Source organism: Acipenser ruthenus, chromosome 8 (assembly GCF_902713425.1).
Source record: "Acipenser ruthenus chromosome 8, fAciRut3.2 maternal haplotype, whole genome shotgun sequence".
NCBI lineage: Eukaryota > Metazoa > Chordata > Actinopteri > Acipenseriformes > Acipenseridae > Acipenser > Acipenser ruthenus.
Window position 1 is genome coordinate 8,505,345 of NC_081196.1, and position 16,438 is coordinate 8,521,782.

Genomic DNA, 16,438 nt, shown 5'->3' on the forward strand with positions numbered 1-16,438 from the left:
ACATTTATATAATTAACAGTGGCCTATTGTTGGACTCATCAAGTTAGATAACTATGACCCCCGAAATAATGAACGATTACATTGACACTGGGCTACAAATTACTGGCACAGATGGTGAGAAACATTAGCTAACAAACTCCAGGGAAGGCCCACATTCAACAGAGGCAGCCTTTTAATATATATAACAATCTTGGGAAGTACAGAACCACTTAGATTTCTATCTGCAGTGTTTAATCTTCTTCAGAACTGGTGAATGATATCTGCAGATGTTTGTTAGGCCCACATCAATCCAAAGATAACAATGTGTCTGTTTGTTCACACCTTCATTTCAGTATCTATAAATGTGTTATTAGATTTTAAAGGTTAATAATAGTTTATTACAGTAGCATTTTAGTGACAGTATTAGTGTAAAGCTCAATGTTGTGTTATAAAGAGATTATGACGGTTCTTATAAATGCCTTAGTTACGTTTTTTTATAACACTGCTATAGCCTGATTATATTTTTAATAACCTTTATAATATAATGATACATGTATTATTATAAATGATCCTTAAATTAAAGCATTACCATTTTTAGCTGAACTTTGTATGAAAACCGTGCCTTTTTTTAAAGAAAAAGAGAATCCAGAATCGTTCATAATATAGCCAGTATTTTATTACATTTTTATCAATACTGTTGGACAATAACAGACTGCTGTTTAAGTTCCCACCTCAACCCTATAGTGCATTACTTTTCAGTTACAATAAGTATGGCTCCCTTCTCAAGTTATCCACTACAAGTTAATATATCTGCATATGTTGATGCACATTCAATTGAGTCCCTGTTTAGCTAGACGGTAACCCAGGTACAGTAAAAGAACAGCCCTACCCTGTCTGAACATTTTGTGTGTGATTCTTTTTTAGCCTGCAGCTCAAGTGCCTAAACAGAACTAACTGCAATATGTACAGAAGCTGTTTTCTTCTCTTGATACAAGGGTTTGTAGTGTGGTATCGTACTGGCATGGTGATAATGGAAGGCAGTAGTAAAAGAGTTCCTTGTTCACTGAGTGCTGTTTAATCCGGAGAGTTAAGTGGCACACAGTCTGTCCAGTTTCTCTGGGTGTAAAAACTTCGCAACTTCCTTAATTCCTTCATCACACATTCTGCTATCCGTGGCTTCCTTTATCTTGGCTTCTTGTTCCCGGAACTTTTTCCAAGTCTCTAAATGAAAAGAAAAGAAGAGAGGTGCAAGATCGGCTTGACTTGATCATCATTCGCTCTGATAGGTAAGAGGCAGCATTCTTAATGGGCATTTCAAATCAGAAACAAATTATTATATATATATTAATTTGAATTTATGAGGAGGGTTCAGATTTTCTTTAGTTTATCAATGTCAAAAAGAATATTAAAGAAACCTTTCATTACAAAACAGGTAACATTACCATCATTTGGGCTTTTTCAGATGTTTTTAAAAAAAAAAACAGAACGGTAGCATTTTAAAAGTTTATTCTTTTAAAGGTAGTAGGTTCCCTTTTGGAAATAGAGAGAGAGACTTGGCAATTCAAACAAAGCCTACTGTTCCAATGTTATTCTACCTAATTAGACTTTTTTACGCTAGGCACCTACTGCACCTACTTAGTCATATACTTAGGAATTCACTCTGAAACGCACCACAAATGGATTATGTAGCAATAAAAAGGAACTCATAAAAATACATTTTACATCTGGCCCGGCTTAATTTCATCACAACGTACCTACCCTCATCTAGCCTGGTCACCAATATGAAGTTTTCTGGTTGTTCTGCAAATTCCTTCTTCTGAAGCGTCTGAACTTCCATTAATTGCAGTATTCCTGGCGAAGGCATGTGGAAAGATACAGGTTACTACAGTAGACAAGCAAAAACCATGGCAACTGCTGTTGTGCTCCAAGAAAGCCCTCCTCATGAATTCAGTGACAGACCTGTAGACGCCATCCCTGTTTCAATAAATGTGCTGAAATACAGAGCTCTCTTTACCCTTTTATGTTGCTTTCAATTATTGTGCTGCTGCACAAATATTGAATTTTAGAATGGTTTTATATGGCTCTTGTTAAGGTGCTTTGAGCAGCCTTCTGGGATGTATATTGAGTTCTAAATGCCCTTTTCTTTCACTGCAATGTTGAAATCACCACGTACCTAGTCTTTATTATATGGTGAAAATAAATGCTATTTAATTACAGTGCCACATACCTTCTACAGTCTTCCAGACATATATCTCGATATCCACAGCTCCTTCTCTTTCAATGGCGATTTTTCTAACAGTGCTGTCTGTATTAGACTCTGATGGGGATGCAACTTTATAAACCAACAGGTTATTACTGTATGCTTGGAGGCACTGTGTCCTGTTTGTTTCTTCTTTTGTTTCTGTTGACAAACCAGTGAGGCATAGTGAGTGAAACCTCTTACCAGCTCGTCAAACCCCTACCCATTCACACAGCAGTTCAGCTCAGAGTCGTTACCAAAAAGCATGCACGTGGCTCTTCTGTGCAGATGTTAAGACACTCGCTCCATGCATGGTCGCCGGTTCACACCTAGCCTGCTATATTGATACCGTGACTCAGATTCTCATCGGCTGCAGAGGACTAGGAGGGAAGAGCGTCTCACGCAGTGCTGTGCGTTGTGCTGCCGTAATGGATTCTGACCCCTGCTGGTGAGATCAGGTTAAAAGCTTTCTAAACGTTTACTGTGGTATACCATGGTAACGTTATAATAATGCATATGAAAGATACGTTTTCCTGTGTTTAGGAGAAACACTTTGACTTTGATTGTTATTTGTACTTAACTATTGATGTATTGTTTAGTTTGTATGTACTGCACAGTAGGTCGAATGTAAAATTCACTGATACATATTACGTTTAACAGTTGAATGGGCAACAATTTTTAACAATGGAAGGCCACTACTGAAAGTGTGCAATACTTAGAAATACTAAAAGAACTTAGATTCAATGACTAATGTAATTGACACTCACCTTTGAAGACCTTCCATTGCCACTCCACTAGACTGGTACATCTTCACATACCTGGACATGTCTTACAGCACTTCCCTTCAGGCTTCTCCGGGAACTGGCAGGGATATTCGCTGGGGCAAGTGATCTTCCTGCACTCCTGTTTGCCATCCTTACATGTGCACAAGATGCACTCCAGGAGCCTGTGAGGACGCAGAACTGGGTGCCACACCTCTCCGTGGGAATACGTCTTTCCACTGTATACACAAGCTGATATAAGGCACAACGTTTCATCAAACTGGGCCACCATGACCGCCATGTAGTCTTACTCTTTATGCCTAGGTCATCATTGATGGAAGTTCTTTTGGTTGCCTGTTGCAACTCTTTGTGAAATTTGCTTTCATAGGACTGCCTGTATCCTGGTGGACTGTTGTCCATCTCACAACATCATAAGCATGAGTAAGACCACCCTCTTACCCATCTAGAGGCCACTTTCTTTATTTAATATCTACAAAACTGTTTATCAAATTCTTTAGCACAGGTTAGTCTCAGAATATGGGAGTAAAAAGAGGCTGTGGGTCAGTCCATCCAACTGTCTGTATGCCGCACTTACATTTTAACATACCGAGAGAACAGCTTGTTCAATTGGGATAAAACTTCTTGCGGACCTGCATTAGCACACAACAAAATCTGCCTGTCTGTCTGTCAGACCCAATAGATCAAGTCCACTTTATTACAAAAATAGATCAAGTCCACTTTATTACCCCTGTACCCCCCATGAGTCAAAACTAATAAACAACAAGCCCCTTAAATTGCATGCCTGAGTTTATTTCAGGGTCTGTAACTTTTGTAGGTGCATTTTATCGGGAGGATACTTCAGAGATGCATATTTACAAAGTCCATTGGCGTCCCCATATTGCTAGTTACCTCTTCTGTGTTTCTCCTGCAGGACGATCTTCACTGTGGTCCCGGTGGCTCCCTTGTGCCAGAAGGTTTTGAGGTTTATGCCCCTGGAGGTGCTGCTCAGAGTTGATGGGGTCGCTCTAACTGCTCTTGTTTTGATCTGCTCCCCTGAACACTGGTCCTGAGAATGCCTCTTGCATTTCAGGGGTCAGAAATGAACAATGTTTGGGTTACAAGATGAACTAACAAGATGAACACGGTCACAGTTTGGAGTTTGAGTGGCTGACTGTGTTCCACTCTTTTCTGTTGAGGACGTACGCATTAAACTTTGATACGCCTTGTTGAGAATGGATTTTATCACTGATCATTATGGGAGCAAGTAACGCATATACTACACTATATACTGGAACTTCAATACTTTCCATTCATTCTTAAGCAGTAATTTATTTCTAGCCTGAGAAATCATTCATAATCTTCAGAACAGATTATTAAATAACAATGTCGTTAATGTCATGTAGTATGTGCAGTGTATTAGATGTGTGTTGGTGAAGGTAGATACAGTAGCCAAATTGGAGATTTTTTCATGACCAATTGGTAAGGAAACTAGAATTATTTTCTGTATGAAACACAGTAGGTCCCTGAGCATGATCTTAAATTGCAATTATTACTAATGACAATCAATAAGAGTTGCATGGCTTTTATTTAATTGTACAGTGCAACATAGTTTTGAATTATTGTACAGTCTGCAATTTTGTAAATAATAATAATAACCAGTACATGTATAAAGCATTGTGGCAGAGCTAATCATAGTAACTGCAATAGGGAAACTTAAGGTTTCTATTCCTGTTAAAATAATTGGTATTTTTACACATTTTCTTCAACTAAAATAATTAAATTACAAGAAATAAATACTTACAACGCCTCTATTCAGTTGCAGTTGTTCCCCTTCTTCCATTGATGCATATTTGGGATTGGCAGGAGAATCTGAATGGTCTAAAATCCAGCAGAAAGGGAAAAGGGACAGATGTCAAACCCAATCTTCTGTTCCTGGTTCACTTAAAGATGTTATTGTCCCTGCATGTCTCCCCAGTGACGGTTTATCAGCAAATGGAGTTACACACCCTTTAAAACTGGGCAGTCGTGTAAATTACTACAACTACAGATTTCACATTTGCCATTTAAATTTCAGCAGCAAGTAAAGGCCTCCGTTTCATTAAATAATTGTACATGGAAACAACAGGGTATAATAAAAAAAAGTTAATTGTAATAAAAAAATGGAATTACCTTTGCAAAGCTGGCAGCATGTGTCTGGTACAGACACTGGCGTAGAGCAAGTCAGCTTCAGACACGTCCGCAGACCACAGAAGATGTTTCCATTCTATAAATAATTACAGTAAGCACATAAGTCGGTTGGTAAGCTAGCATTTGATTTTACATTTCTCTTCACCAATACCAATCTCCTGGCATGAAGCTCATATTGCTCCAATAAAGGACAGGAAGGCTCAGGTAGTGATCAAACCCATTAGAGGGCTCCCCGACTCAATAAAGACATCTTTTTGTTTTGTTTTATGTTGTTTCCAAACAGTTCTGTATAGCTTTTAATGTGATATTTCTTGATTTGTAGTGTATTGTAATGTATTTTAATGTCACTCTTGAGTTGACTTCTCAGAGAGGATATCCAGGTAAAACATTTTACTTACTGAACAGCTGCACAGCACACACTGATTCGGCTGTCTAGAAGGGAACAATTCATCCGAGGTGAACATCTCGCCTGCTTGGTAAATGGTCCCGTTGTACTGGCAGGACTTGAGGGGGGCTCTGAGACCCACTGGGCTTTTCGGTTCAGCTTTAGGAATAGAAATACCCAATATATTGCATGTTTGAAGATATGCTGGTAGATGGCGATCCATGGGGGATGATACCATTTTGTGTGTTGAAAGTGCATTAAAAAACTATGAATGCAGCAAGTGTGTGCTATATATTGCAGATCTTTCCATGTGTCTGAACTAGTACAGGTGTTATAATTCTAACCATATAGATTTACTTTTAAATCTCCGGGAAAACATCTGTTTGAAGAGTATGAAATATTCCTTGTGCTAGTTTATTAGTCAATTTTCCCCAAGGAAAAGTTTTCATTGTGTTTTGCATGGGAATAAAAGTCTTAATAACAGTAAATAAAATATGGCGACTTATATAGTTAACAGATGAAAAATAGGTTTTTATTCTCATTCTCTATAAAATTGTGATAAAAGTACCTGTTTATCTGTAACATATTGAACTGTTCAGTTTTTCACCATTTGAAATTCTATGGGTCTTATTCCTTACCTGCACATCTCGGACAGCACTGCTGTGAATCAATCACTGGATTCTCACACTGAAGGACAGGACATTTAATGCTGTTGCAGTTCACATGGCCAGTCTACAGAGTCAAAGTAAAACATTGGTAGACTTTGACTAGCTGCACCGAATTAAAGAACATACTGTACACCGTGATGTGAAAAACGGATGACCTTCCATAAACTGTTTATTGATTTATGCTTTATTAGAATGCTACAGGTATTGAAAAAAAATACACCTTCTGTTGGAAAATATTGCATAATTAACGGAGTAAAATAAGACCAATATCAAAATGCTGTCATAATAACCTAACCCTAATAGAAGTTTACTGAGGTATATAAAGGTATGCCAAATTAATAAGGCACAGGTAAGCATGGCAAAGCATGAAGAAGTGTTAACGTGTTTTTTTTTTTATTTTACCACATTGCTAATGACGTACCCACCCTAGAAGGATTTATTAGGACCTAGTCTGTCCCAAAAACACTGTGAAGATTATCTCTACCGGGGGTTGAGGTTCATCGCCAGATTTGGTGCTCAGATGGTGGTCCAATTATATGCAATGATTCTTTAAGCACCTTATGTATTGTGTTTAAAATTAAAAAAAGAATGCAGGGTACCTCAGCGCATGTGCATCGTATGCAGAACATGAAGCCATGGGGCTCAAGATAGGGGTGCCAGCTGTCCCCTGGGTTGTACCTCTTTTCTTTGAATGTGCAGAATGTTTCCAAAGCTGTGGAAACAAAGCCATTTAAAGATCTTAGAAATGTAACATCAGCACTGGAAAAAAAAATAGGCAGTACAAAAAAGGACCACTGTGGGTAGCAAGGATGGTCCTCTATCAGTCTGTCAGATCTACTCTCTTGTTCATTGTGACTGAAACTGACTTCCAACTGTTTTAGAATTCATGTTGGGATGTCATTTGTAAACCAAATGAATCAATAGATTTAAAAAGTAAACTGTGATTGTTATTATGCTGAAATAACATTTTCAAGTATTATTTAGAGTTAGATCAATGGGTTTAAGATCTGGACCGATAGGAATTGGAACAGACCCAGATAACCGGACAGAAACACAGACAGACCTGGGCTGATGACTTAGATCTGAGGGTCCATAGGAGACCCTAGATGAAGGACCAGTGACACACAGGGACCCAGATTAGATCTAGAGTCATACAAACTGGAGCAATAGGTGTTCCAAACCATCTCTCATATTCCATTGGGTCAGCCTGCTGTTCCATTACATCATAATATAAATGTGAGTGCACCTGGAATTATAATCCATTTCAACTATTAGCGAATTAACCTGTGAACTGCGTGATCTCTTTACCTTTCATCGGACAGTAACAGTGGTCACGAATCTTCCATTTTTCATAAGCACATTAAAAAACTATAAAGGTGAGCTGTAATCATACATGTTTATTAAACAATGAGAATAATTTGTTTCATTTAGAAATGTAAGTTGTTTTATATGCTTAATTTTTAATCTGTTATTATTTAATTTAAGATTTACAATTTATAAGCTTAGTTCAAATAATAAATACAATTTTGAATACATTCGTTTATTTTGTACTATCCAGTACCAATGTATACTGCCAAATGACTGCCTTACTGTTGCTTATAATACTACAAGGATGCAATAAAGAACCATCTGAATGCAAACAACATTTTATAACGGCTTTTATTGCTTTATCATACTATAAACGTGTTCTAAAGCAATACAGTATTACAACTATATACATAAACAGGTATCATAATGAAGCTAATTACCAAGCATGCAAGTAAGCAACACAGTAAACATACACTGGAATAATAATAATAATAATAATAATAATAATAATAATAATAATAATAATAATAATAATAATAATAATAATAATAAAACGTTTGTAATATGTAATATACGACAGCTGTGTAATGTCATTCTTTCACTTTTAAAACACCCACCTATCTCAGAATAATGAAATAGTTAAATTGCTATTTAGGGTAATTTCTTTGTTTTTTTCATTGCGACTACTGTAAACCTGGCTCTATTCAACAAGCTCAGTCTAACTGCGTAACATGTCCCCATTTATCCTCACCACAGTATTGCAAAATAAATATTGCGCTGATATTTTATTTTGTTCCTATTAGTCTACTTACTTTTTCTGGGTCTCGGGGCTTCTGCTTCAGAGGTGAAATACAGGAAAAAACTGAAAAAGAACAAAAGGTGCTTCATGTCGACGAGAAAATAAATACAATTACAAACTTTAAACGTTGTCAATGACTACAAAAATACTGTACGGTTGTAAAGAGACAGGAAAAGACCACAAAATACAGTGAATAACTCCACGTCAAATTATAAATGTAATCAAAACTTTTATCGACGATGCGCGCCTCCTACAGGAGAAATGACACGGTGTTTTTGGTCTGAACATGAATCAACTATCATGCGACTTTCTTTCCTTTTTTGTAAAGAAACTGGTGTCATGTTAGCAACTGAACTGAAATTGTACAGTGGATGTGTTTTTATAGGGACCATTTGAAATATATATAGTTTTGCATATCTAGGTAGTCCAGCAAATTTAAAATGTAAATATCCAGTAACTAAACAGCATACTGTATAACGGCTTGCTCATCCAGAATGATTTCCAAAACAGGGTTTTAGAATACAGCTTACATGCAACCATCTTCTTGTATCAGTCCTTTGTTTGAACCAGACTGTAACAGGTTGGATGGAGAGTCTAGCCATAGCTCCTCATCCCGGCTCTCTCATCCCACACCATACAAATTGTACTGTTGAAGTGAGGTGTTCTTGTTATTTCACCCAACCTTTTCAGGGCCATGATGACTTAATTCAAACAAATGTAATACATTATAAGTTGAAAACATGTGCTCAGCCACTCCATCGCATCTAATCAATTGTCATTGCCTGACGAAATAATACAAAGGGATGCTTAGTTTTAGTGTAGACAGTGGTTTATTGGGATGAAGTAGTGACTGACATGCACAGTTACAAACGTAATGAGTTGTCCTGCATGACATTTCTGCAAGATCGCTGTATCGTGTTTGAATTTCATATTTACTATAATTATACAGACAGTAGTTAGAGACAGCTATGGAAGAAGAACACTCCGAAAGATTGCAGCCATCGTGAAGGGACGTGCATAAAACAAACCATTGCGTTAACACAAGAAGCTAGTCCTGTACAGGCAGTGACTATGCTAATTAATCATAAGTGCCCATTGACAGACATCCTGTTTCTTTAGATATTCAATCCAACAATAAGCTTTACTGTCAGTAGTTAATTAAATACTTTTTTTAACTTTGAATAATTCGTGACATGTGATGGGGCTGTACAGTTCACCTGACGTATCAACTGAACACACCATATGCTCCAGAAAAAAATAAAATTAAAATAAACTGAAGACCTTAGGTTTATTGGTGAGTTGAATCATCGGCCTACTTGCCGTTGCGTTGTGCACTGAGGTCGTTGTCACAAAGATAGCATGCATCTATGTGCAAACAAAACCTGGCTTTTGAATATAGACACAGTGGGGCGAGATGTGTATGAAAAAAAATTGGTAACAGTATTAAGTGTTATTCTAGACATGATGAGCAACAATTTGTGAACAGAGATCATAATATATAAACATACATTTTGTGAAATAATATGATAATCCAAAAATTATTTTGGCAATATTATATTTATTGACATGATGTCACTGTGCTGGTGTTACGGTCCCTTATAAAAGTGTACCATACTAAAAGTATAGCAAAGTGTAGCTCATAGTGAAAACACAGAAAACACAGGCAAGCATTGTAAATTATTGCGAGGTATGGTAAAGCATATGAAAAACCATGGTAAACTGTTGTAAATGCATAGTTTAACCACGAGAAAAGCATTGTAAAAAGGTCAAATACCATGGTACACGAATGTATTTGTACATTTTAGTCTGGACTGGGTACACTTGGATTGCAAATTTTGAAATGTAAAGGTTTGAAATTGGCCGGGCGCTCGTCTGGGAGTTCCGCAGAAGATCCAGACAGCTTGCTAAACGCTAGTCGGTGTGCCTCATAAAAATGAATAGGTGGGTCGGGAGAAAAATAATTAACGACAACACAAAAATGAGGATCATCTAAATTATACATAAACAAATCAATAGAGGTGCTTGATTTGCGGATCCATACAGAAAATATACTCCCCCACCACTACCACCGTCCCGAAATGTATTACATAATTATTCATGAGCCGAAGGGGGTGGGGTTACTTTCCAGTGGAAGACGTAGGAATAAACATGGCGACGCTGAGCTCCTCAAAGTCCTCCAGCGGGCTGAGGGCCGAGAGAAAGCAGCAAAAACATAGTTCTCGGTGCGTTGAGACCGGGGCGGGGGCGATGACAGCGACCCGGTTTCTTACGCTGGAGGAGGCCGTGTGTCCGGTGTGTCGAGAGATTTTTCTAGAGCCTGTTACAATGCCCTGCAGACACTCTGTGTGTCTGCCTTGTTTTAAACGGACCGTAGAGTTGTCCAGCCTCTGCTGCCCGCTTTGTCGACTCAGGGTGTCCAGCTGGGCCCGGCGACACACTCGGGACCGTACCCTGGTAAACACCGAGCTCTGGGATTTGGTCCGGCGGAGCCACCCAGATAGGTGCAAGCGAAGAATGGAGTCGAAGGATGTCCAGGCCGTTGAAGACGGTAAGGAAATTAACTTAATTGGTAAATCTCAATGAATAAAACGGTATTTTTTAAAACGTTCTAATATTTGGGCGCCCTGTTCAGTTTATTAACGTTATTGTTCATGCGTTTTGTAACAGTTTTTTTTTTTGTTTGCAGTATGCTAGTTTGGTTGTCCTGAAATGAAAAAAAAAGTTTTGACGTGTGCCTGCGCGAGTGTCTGTCTGTGATGCAATTCAGCTGGTTTGTTTTGGTCGTTCTGCTGTTAAGGCGTCGCACAGTAAATAGAGCCTTGGACTTTTACACTTTTTCGTTGAGATAGCTTCAGGACTCCTGTATAAAATACGGAACTTTTCCTTGTTCTTAAAAGTTACCCCATGGTAAACAAAACAAAAAATCCATCATATTTTACAGTTTCCATTTATTTGAACCACCACCATCATTTGGGATAACTACTCTTTTATGTTGTAATGTGGCCCCAAATCCAGAGAATAGGGTGCTGGCATATGATATTTAAGTTGAAATTCATGTCAAAATATATTATGCAGACTTTTTTGGCCTAATTGTGTGAGAGATGCATCTGCAATGTTTGCATTGGTGTTGATGTTGAAGATAGTTAAATTGCTGTCAAACAGTGGATTTCAGCTCTGCCAGCAGTGCCAGGCCTGACACTTTCTCTTTCGATTCCCTACCCGTGTGTCATGGCTTGTAAGATCTACTTGGTGTGTATGCAGGTCTTTACAGTAACCCATTTTCTTGGAGCACCAATTTTATAAACACAGAATCCTTCAGTGTTGAGTAGGTCTGTCTGCCTTGCAGCATAACTGCCTCATGGAACCAGCTGGCTTAGGAGAAAGCTGAGTGGAGTGTTATTCAACACCTCAGACAATACTGCTGCCAGGTTGAATTGATATTTGTTTTTGGGAGAGATTCTGCTTTTGTAATCAAGATGCACAGTACTGCTGTTCTTGCACAGTATGTTCCTGGGAAGACTCCTCCGAACTTTATTTTACATGTCTAGGCATGTACTACTCATAATGGGAGGAGCTAACCAGCGTAGAAGATTGGAGCACCTTTTTGCATTTCAAAAATAGAGAAGCAAATTGACCTCAGCCTCAAGCAGTAGGACTCTCAGAACTGTACTGGGATCGTTTTCAAATGTTACTTCTGCTTAACACCTTTTCTGTTTTCTCCTTAGAAATAATATTCCTTGCTCCTCCTGTTCATCTTTGTAAACCTGGAGAGCTGCGGCAAGAATATGAAAAACATATGAAAAAGGTAAAAATGTGTTCACTACTGATTGGAGAGCCTAGTGCCTTAATTGGTACCTTTTTCCGTTACTCTGTCATGTGGTGCATTAAAAAGGTAAATGACAATATGTCCTATGTAATATACATTCTTTATTTTCAAATAATGCAAGAATTTGTGCTAAACGCAAGATGTTGAAATGAGCAGTTGCATGCACCTGTTGAGTGGTGAATCCTGTTTTCTTTTTAGCAGTGAGTTACTTTGTGATAACATACTCAATTGCATTGATTAAGATGCAAGGTATATTGCAAGGTGCTTATTATGTTTTTGAAGTGTGCTTGTAATTACAGTTAAGCGGCCTTTATTATTATTATTATTATTATTTATTTCTTAGCAGACGCTCTTATCCAGGGCGACTTACAATTGTTACAAGATATCACATTATTTTTACATACAATTACATTGTTTTTTACAAATTGTTTTTTACAAATTATTTTTACATACAATTACCCATTTATACAGTTGGGTTTTTACTGGAGCAATTTAGGTAAAGTACCTTGCTCAAGGGTACAGCAGCAGTGTCGCCCACCTGGGATTGAACCCACAACCCTCTGGTCAAGAGTCCAGAGCCCTAACCACTACACCACACTGCTGCCCCTTTCTGTGGAACAGTGCATGACATGGACACTCCCAAGTCTGACATGCCCTGACATCTACACGTGGTGCACATCAAAGACCTATACATACACTAGTGCACTCCAGGTGACTTCTGCTATACCTGGGAGATGCAAACAGCTGGCACATATTTTAAAAAATATTAAGATTATGAACAATATCTTGTTGCATAAACATTGTATCAAGAATAGATGATTTTACAGTGGCACTTCCTTTATGAATTATTTGTGTTCTAGGGTTTGGTTGGTAGATGTGTGGGCCAAGCTGACCACACATAGTAAAGATATTATGATGAATTATATCAAATTGTTATAATTTTTGGTGTTTCCAAGAGATCTATGGTATGTTAAGTTTGTTTCAGTTTTTGAATACCATGCGCTTGTGTGTTGTGCTTTTTTAGTAATTTGTTCTTCTTTTTTAAACACTCAAAAATCAAAATGAGCAATTGGAGAGATTAGGATCTGTTCATCCTGCATGTAATACAACACCAGTTTATTTTAAAACACCGTTTAAAAAAAAAAACAAAAAAAAAAAACCCACACATAAACCAAATGTAGGATGTACTTAATTATATGAGGGTTTGGTTGGATTCCCATTTTAAATTTGATTTCTCATCTGTCAGTTAGTGAATGAAAAAGAAGAGGGAGACAGAGCTTCGGAGGAGCTGATTCAAAAAATCTTGGAGGATGACAGAAGGTATCTGGAGAAAAAACGTCAACAGCAAAGAAAAGGGGAAGCTGGGGCTCTGCAGCTCTCTCAGGAGCCTGTAAGTTATCAATTCTGTGAACACTGATGGAATTCTTTTTATTAAATGAATATCGCACAAGCTACGGTACGATTAAATTACAATGGCACGGCTAAACCATAGCGGGTAGTCGCTGATCATTATTAAAGAGCACTGCTCTCAAGCAGCTATGATTTTATTCCCCTGCTGGGTGACCTCTCTAAAGGCGCACTGGATTGCTTCTGTGTCATTAATCCTTCTTTCGGTCACTCAGGTGAATCTGGTGTTATCAGACTCTGAGAATGAAGAGCCGGTGGGAGGCAGGACCAGGCACCGTTCTGCATTTGTTAAGAGGACCAGAAAATCACCCGATTCCTGCAGAAGGTAAAAATATTCCTAGCTTATGAAATTGGGGAGGATCAGTTTTAAGGTTTACAAAAGACATCACAAACGCAGTGTATGTATCTTCTTGCACAGAATTTTCTAATGTCTTTGTCATTTTTTACAGTAGGTGAGTAGTAGTCTACAGTATTAGGTTTCAAGGGCTACAATGTTAATATATGTGTAGAAGCCAGTCACTTGCACACAGTTGTCAATAGGCTGGAGCTTGCAGGGAACAAGTCCATGTACCTGGATTTGCTCATCGGAATGCTGTAATTTTCTTTAAATGATTTTCAGAGCAATGGCATTCACTGCATAAATATCCTTTTCAAAAGAAAGGAAATCGCTGTTTTGCCAACCCAACTAACACTGAGAGCAGAGACCAAAAAATGAGCATTCTAATGGCATTTGAAACTGAATATAACTTGTTCATCTCCCTAGTGGGTTACATTGCAGTGGAGTGCAGAGGAGCCAAAGCTGCACTGACACACAAGAGGAAAGCAGAGCAAAGATCAGATGCCCTTCGCATGCTGCTCTTATGGCCAAGGTAAAGCCTTACCTGCTTTTGTCACATAAGATGTTGATGGTAGATGGTTCAGATACAACCAAAGCCATTCACAAACTGGTTTATCATAAGCTTCTTATTTTAAACCATGCCGTGTGTTTGCATTTTGTAGAACCATGTCCTGTTTCCTTTTCTTAAAACGGCTCAAAGGTTTAGCCTCAGCTCAATATTAAAACATAATAAACTAATATTGTAAGAAATGTAATGATGTAACTGTAAACGGTCGCATTTCACTTTTCTTTTGGTAATGTTAATTAGTAATGTATTTTAAATTCCTTTGTGTTTTTAGGGTGTTGCAGCATATAGCTCCAACTCTGGCATCCTTCTGTCATCAGAAAACAGCCGTTCATTTTCTGCACCAAACTTGACTTCTGATAAAAGGCAGACCTGCCGTTCTCTATTAGGCACTTCTGCTGCTTCCACAGCACCCCTGTCCAAACCAGAGAGGTCCATCAGCCCTGAGAGCAATGACAGCATCTCGGAGGAGCTGAACCACTTCAAACCCATTGTTTGCTCGCCGTGCACTCCCCCCAAAAGGCTACCAGATGGGAGAGTGCTGGAGCCCACCATAGTCAAATCCACTCCCCTCAATCTGAGCCGTAGCCTCCAGAAATCTACTACCTACGAGGCCAGCCCAACAATCCTGCAGAAGTGGAAGCAGATTGAGCAGGACAGGCACAAAAATAAGGCCGCCTCCAAAGGAACCATTACCGTTTCTCTTAATGAAGATTTTGCCCCGAAGGCGAGACTGGGAGGATTGCATACACTTCCACCCGGTAATGAGAACCAGAGGCGAGCGGGTTGCCCATCTTCGGACGAGACGTTAGCGAAAGCCAGCTTCCCTGCTGCAATGTCGCAGGCAGGCGGGTTGTCCTCTGAAAAGGGTATGACCTCGATTGGCAAGAAAAGAAGGTTGATATTTGATCAGCCAGAAAAGGAAGACGGCAGAGTTGTGACCAGATCAGAGACAGAACATGTACCTTTGACTGTTAATCCGCAGCAAGTGACCTGTGAGACTGTTGCCTGTAAAAACAAGCCAGCGGGACAAGCTGGGCGTCAGAAACCAGAAGACATATGTAGACCTACCTCTCAAAGAGGTATGAAAAGGAGTCAAAAGACAAAGCACTTAGAGGAGGGCGGAAAAGCAAAGAGGCTGAGGCCCTCCAGCCGGGTGGAAATGGGCTCCGAGTGCGATTCAAACAGCTTTGACGGACATTGGTCACAGCGCGAGGAGGACTGTAAACTAGCTTTAAAACTGCAGAGACAGTTTGATTTAGAGCGGCGAAATGTTGACCGACGGAAGGGCACCCCTGACAACTATCTCATACGTTCGTGGAACAATTCTGACGTGAAACAGATTCCACGTCGCTCTGGGAGAATGGGGAAAAGAAAGTAGCACTTTAACTAAGAATGGTGAAAGGGTTAGTTGCGCTTTTATATTATTATTATTATTATTATTATTATTATTATTATTACTATTATTATTATTATTATTACTATTTTTTACATTCAGCAAACTCTTACATTAACTCCTTGCAAAAAAAATAAAGAAAGAAATCTCTGGAAATTTGAACAATTGCAATATCTTGTTTTCTCATTCACTGCAACTTAGGTTGGTGTTTGTGAGGATATGTATTGGAAGAGCAGTGTGTTAAGAGAAAACATACACAGAAGACTCTTGCCTGTAAAACAGTTATTGGTTTGTGAAAAATGATGTTCTATCTGGAGGAATCCCAGGCACAACACTAATTCAATTATGTTAAGATTTTTTTTCTCTACTAATGAGATCCATCGAGGGTAATTTTGGGCTGAAATTAAGATATAAAATAGATTACCTGTAAGTTATCATTTTAGGGTCTAAGCTGTTTGCCTGTTTTACTGTTAAGGTTACAGGTACATGTCATACATGAAATTAATCTGCACACTAGGCTTCCACAAAAAAAAAAAAATCTGTACGTGTACAATGAAACTTCAACATAGGGAACATGCAGA

The 16,438-nt window shown here is 38.6% G+C and overlaps 2 protein-coding genes across 3 annotated transcripts; one reads left to right on the plus strand and one right to left on the minus strand.

Moving 5' to 3' along the window:
* Positions 1–633: 633 nt before the first annotated feature.
* On the minus strand, positions 634–8,517 carry LOC131737703 (chordin-like protein 2). Of its 2 annotated transcripts, none has more exons than XM_059028376.1 (11): positions 8,340–8,517; positions 6,819–6,931; positions 6,190–6,283; positions 5,565–5,710; positions 5,149–5,242; positions 4,781–4,857; positions 3,889–4,057; positions 3,037–3,231; positions 2,207–2,380; positions 1,734–1,830; positions 634–1,200 (listed from the first exon to the last, which is right to left on the minus strand). In XM_059028376.1, the coding sequence occupies exons 1-11, from the start codon at positions 8,413–8,415 to the stop codon at positions 1,146–1,148; spliced, it is 1,290 nt and encodes a 429-aa protein (XP_058884359.1). In that variant the 5' UTR covers positions 8,416–8,517; the 3' UTR covers positions 634–1,145. The 2 variants fall into 2 exon arrangements, with proteins under 2 accessions (XP_058884359.1, XP_058884358.1); XM_059028375.1 differs by having other exon boundaries at positions 1,738–1,830; positions 8,340–8,514.
* A 1,931-nt stretch (positions 8,518–10,448) lies between these two features.
* LOC117405422 (E3 ubiquitin-protein ligase RNF169) lies at positions 10,449–16,438 on the plus strand. Its single transcript, XM_034008473.3, has 6 exons — positions 10,449–10,874; positions 12,052–12,131; positions 13,399–13,542; positions 13,775–13,884; positions 14,323–14,428; positions 14,736–16,438. The coding sequence occupies exons 1-6, from the start codon at positions 10,475–10,477 to the stop codon at positions 15,840–15,842; spliced, it is 1,947 nt and encodes a 648-aa protein (XP_033864364.3). The 5' UTR covers positions 10,449–10,474; the 3' UTR covers positions 15,843–16,438.

What these genes read in the sequence shown, in the direction of transcription:
- LOC131737703 (XM_059028375.1), bottom strand. Translation starts at nt 8,415, where the DNA reads ATGAAGCACCTTTTGTTCTTTTTCAGTTTTTTCCTGTATTTCACCTCT. An exon ending in TACGATGCACATGCGCTGAG is followed by an intron (nt 6,284 to 6,818) that starts GTACCCTGCATT and finishes TTGACTCTGTAG; the next exon opens with ACTGGCCATGTGAACTGCAA. An exon ending in TGCAACTGAATAGAGGCGTT is followed by an intron (nt 4,058 to 4,780) that starts GTAAGTATTTAT and finishes CTGAAATGCAAG; the next exon opens with AGGCATTCTCAGGACCAGTG.
- LOC117405422 (XM_034008473.3), top strand. Translation starts at nt 10,475, where the DNA reads ATGGCGACGCTGAGCTCCTCAAAGTCCTCCAGCGGGCTGAGGGCCGAG. An exon ending in ATGAAAAACATATGAAAAAG is followed by an intron (nt 12,132 to 13,398) that starts GTAAAAATGTGT and finishes CTCATCTGTCAG; the next exon opens with TTAGTGAATGAAAAAGAAGA. An exon ending in ATGCTGCTCTTATGGCCAAG is followed by an intron (nt 14,429 to 14,735) that starts GTAAAGCCTTAC and finishes TTGTGTTTTTAG; the next exon opens with GGTGTTGCAGCATATAGCTC.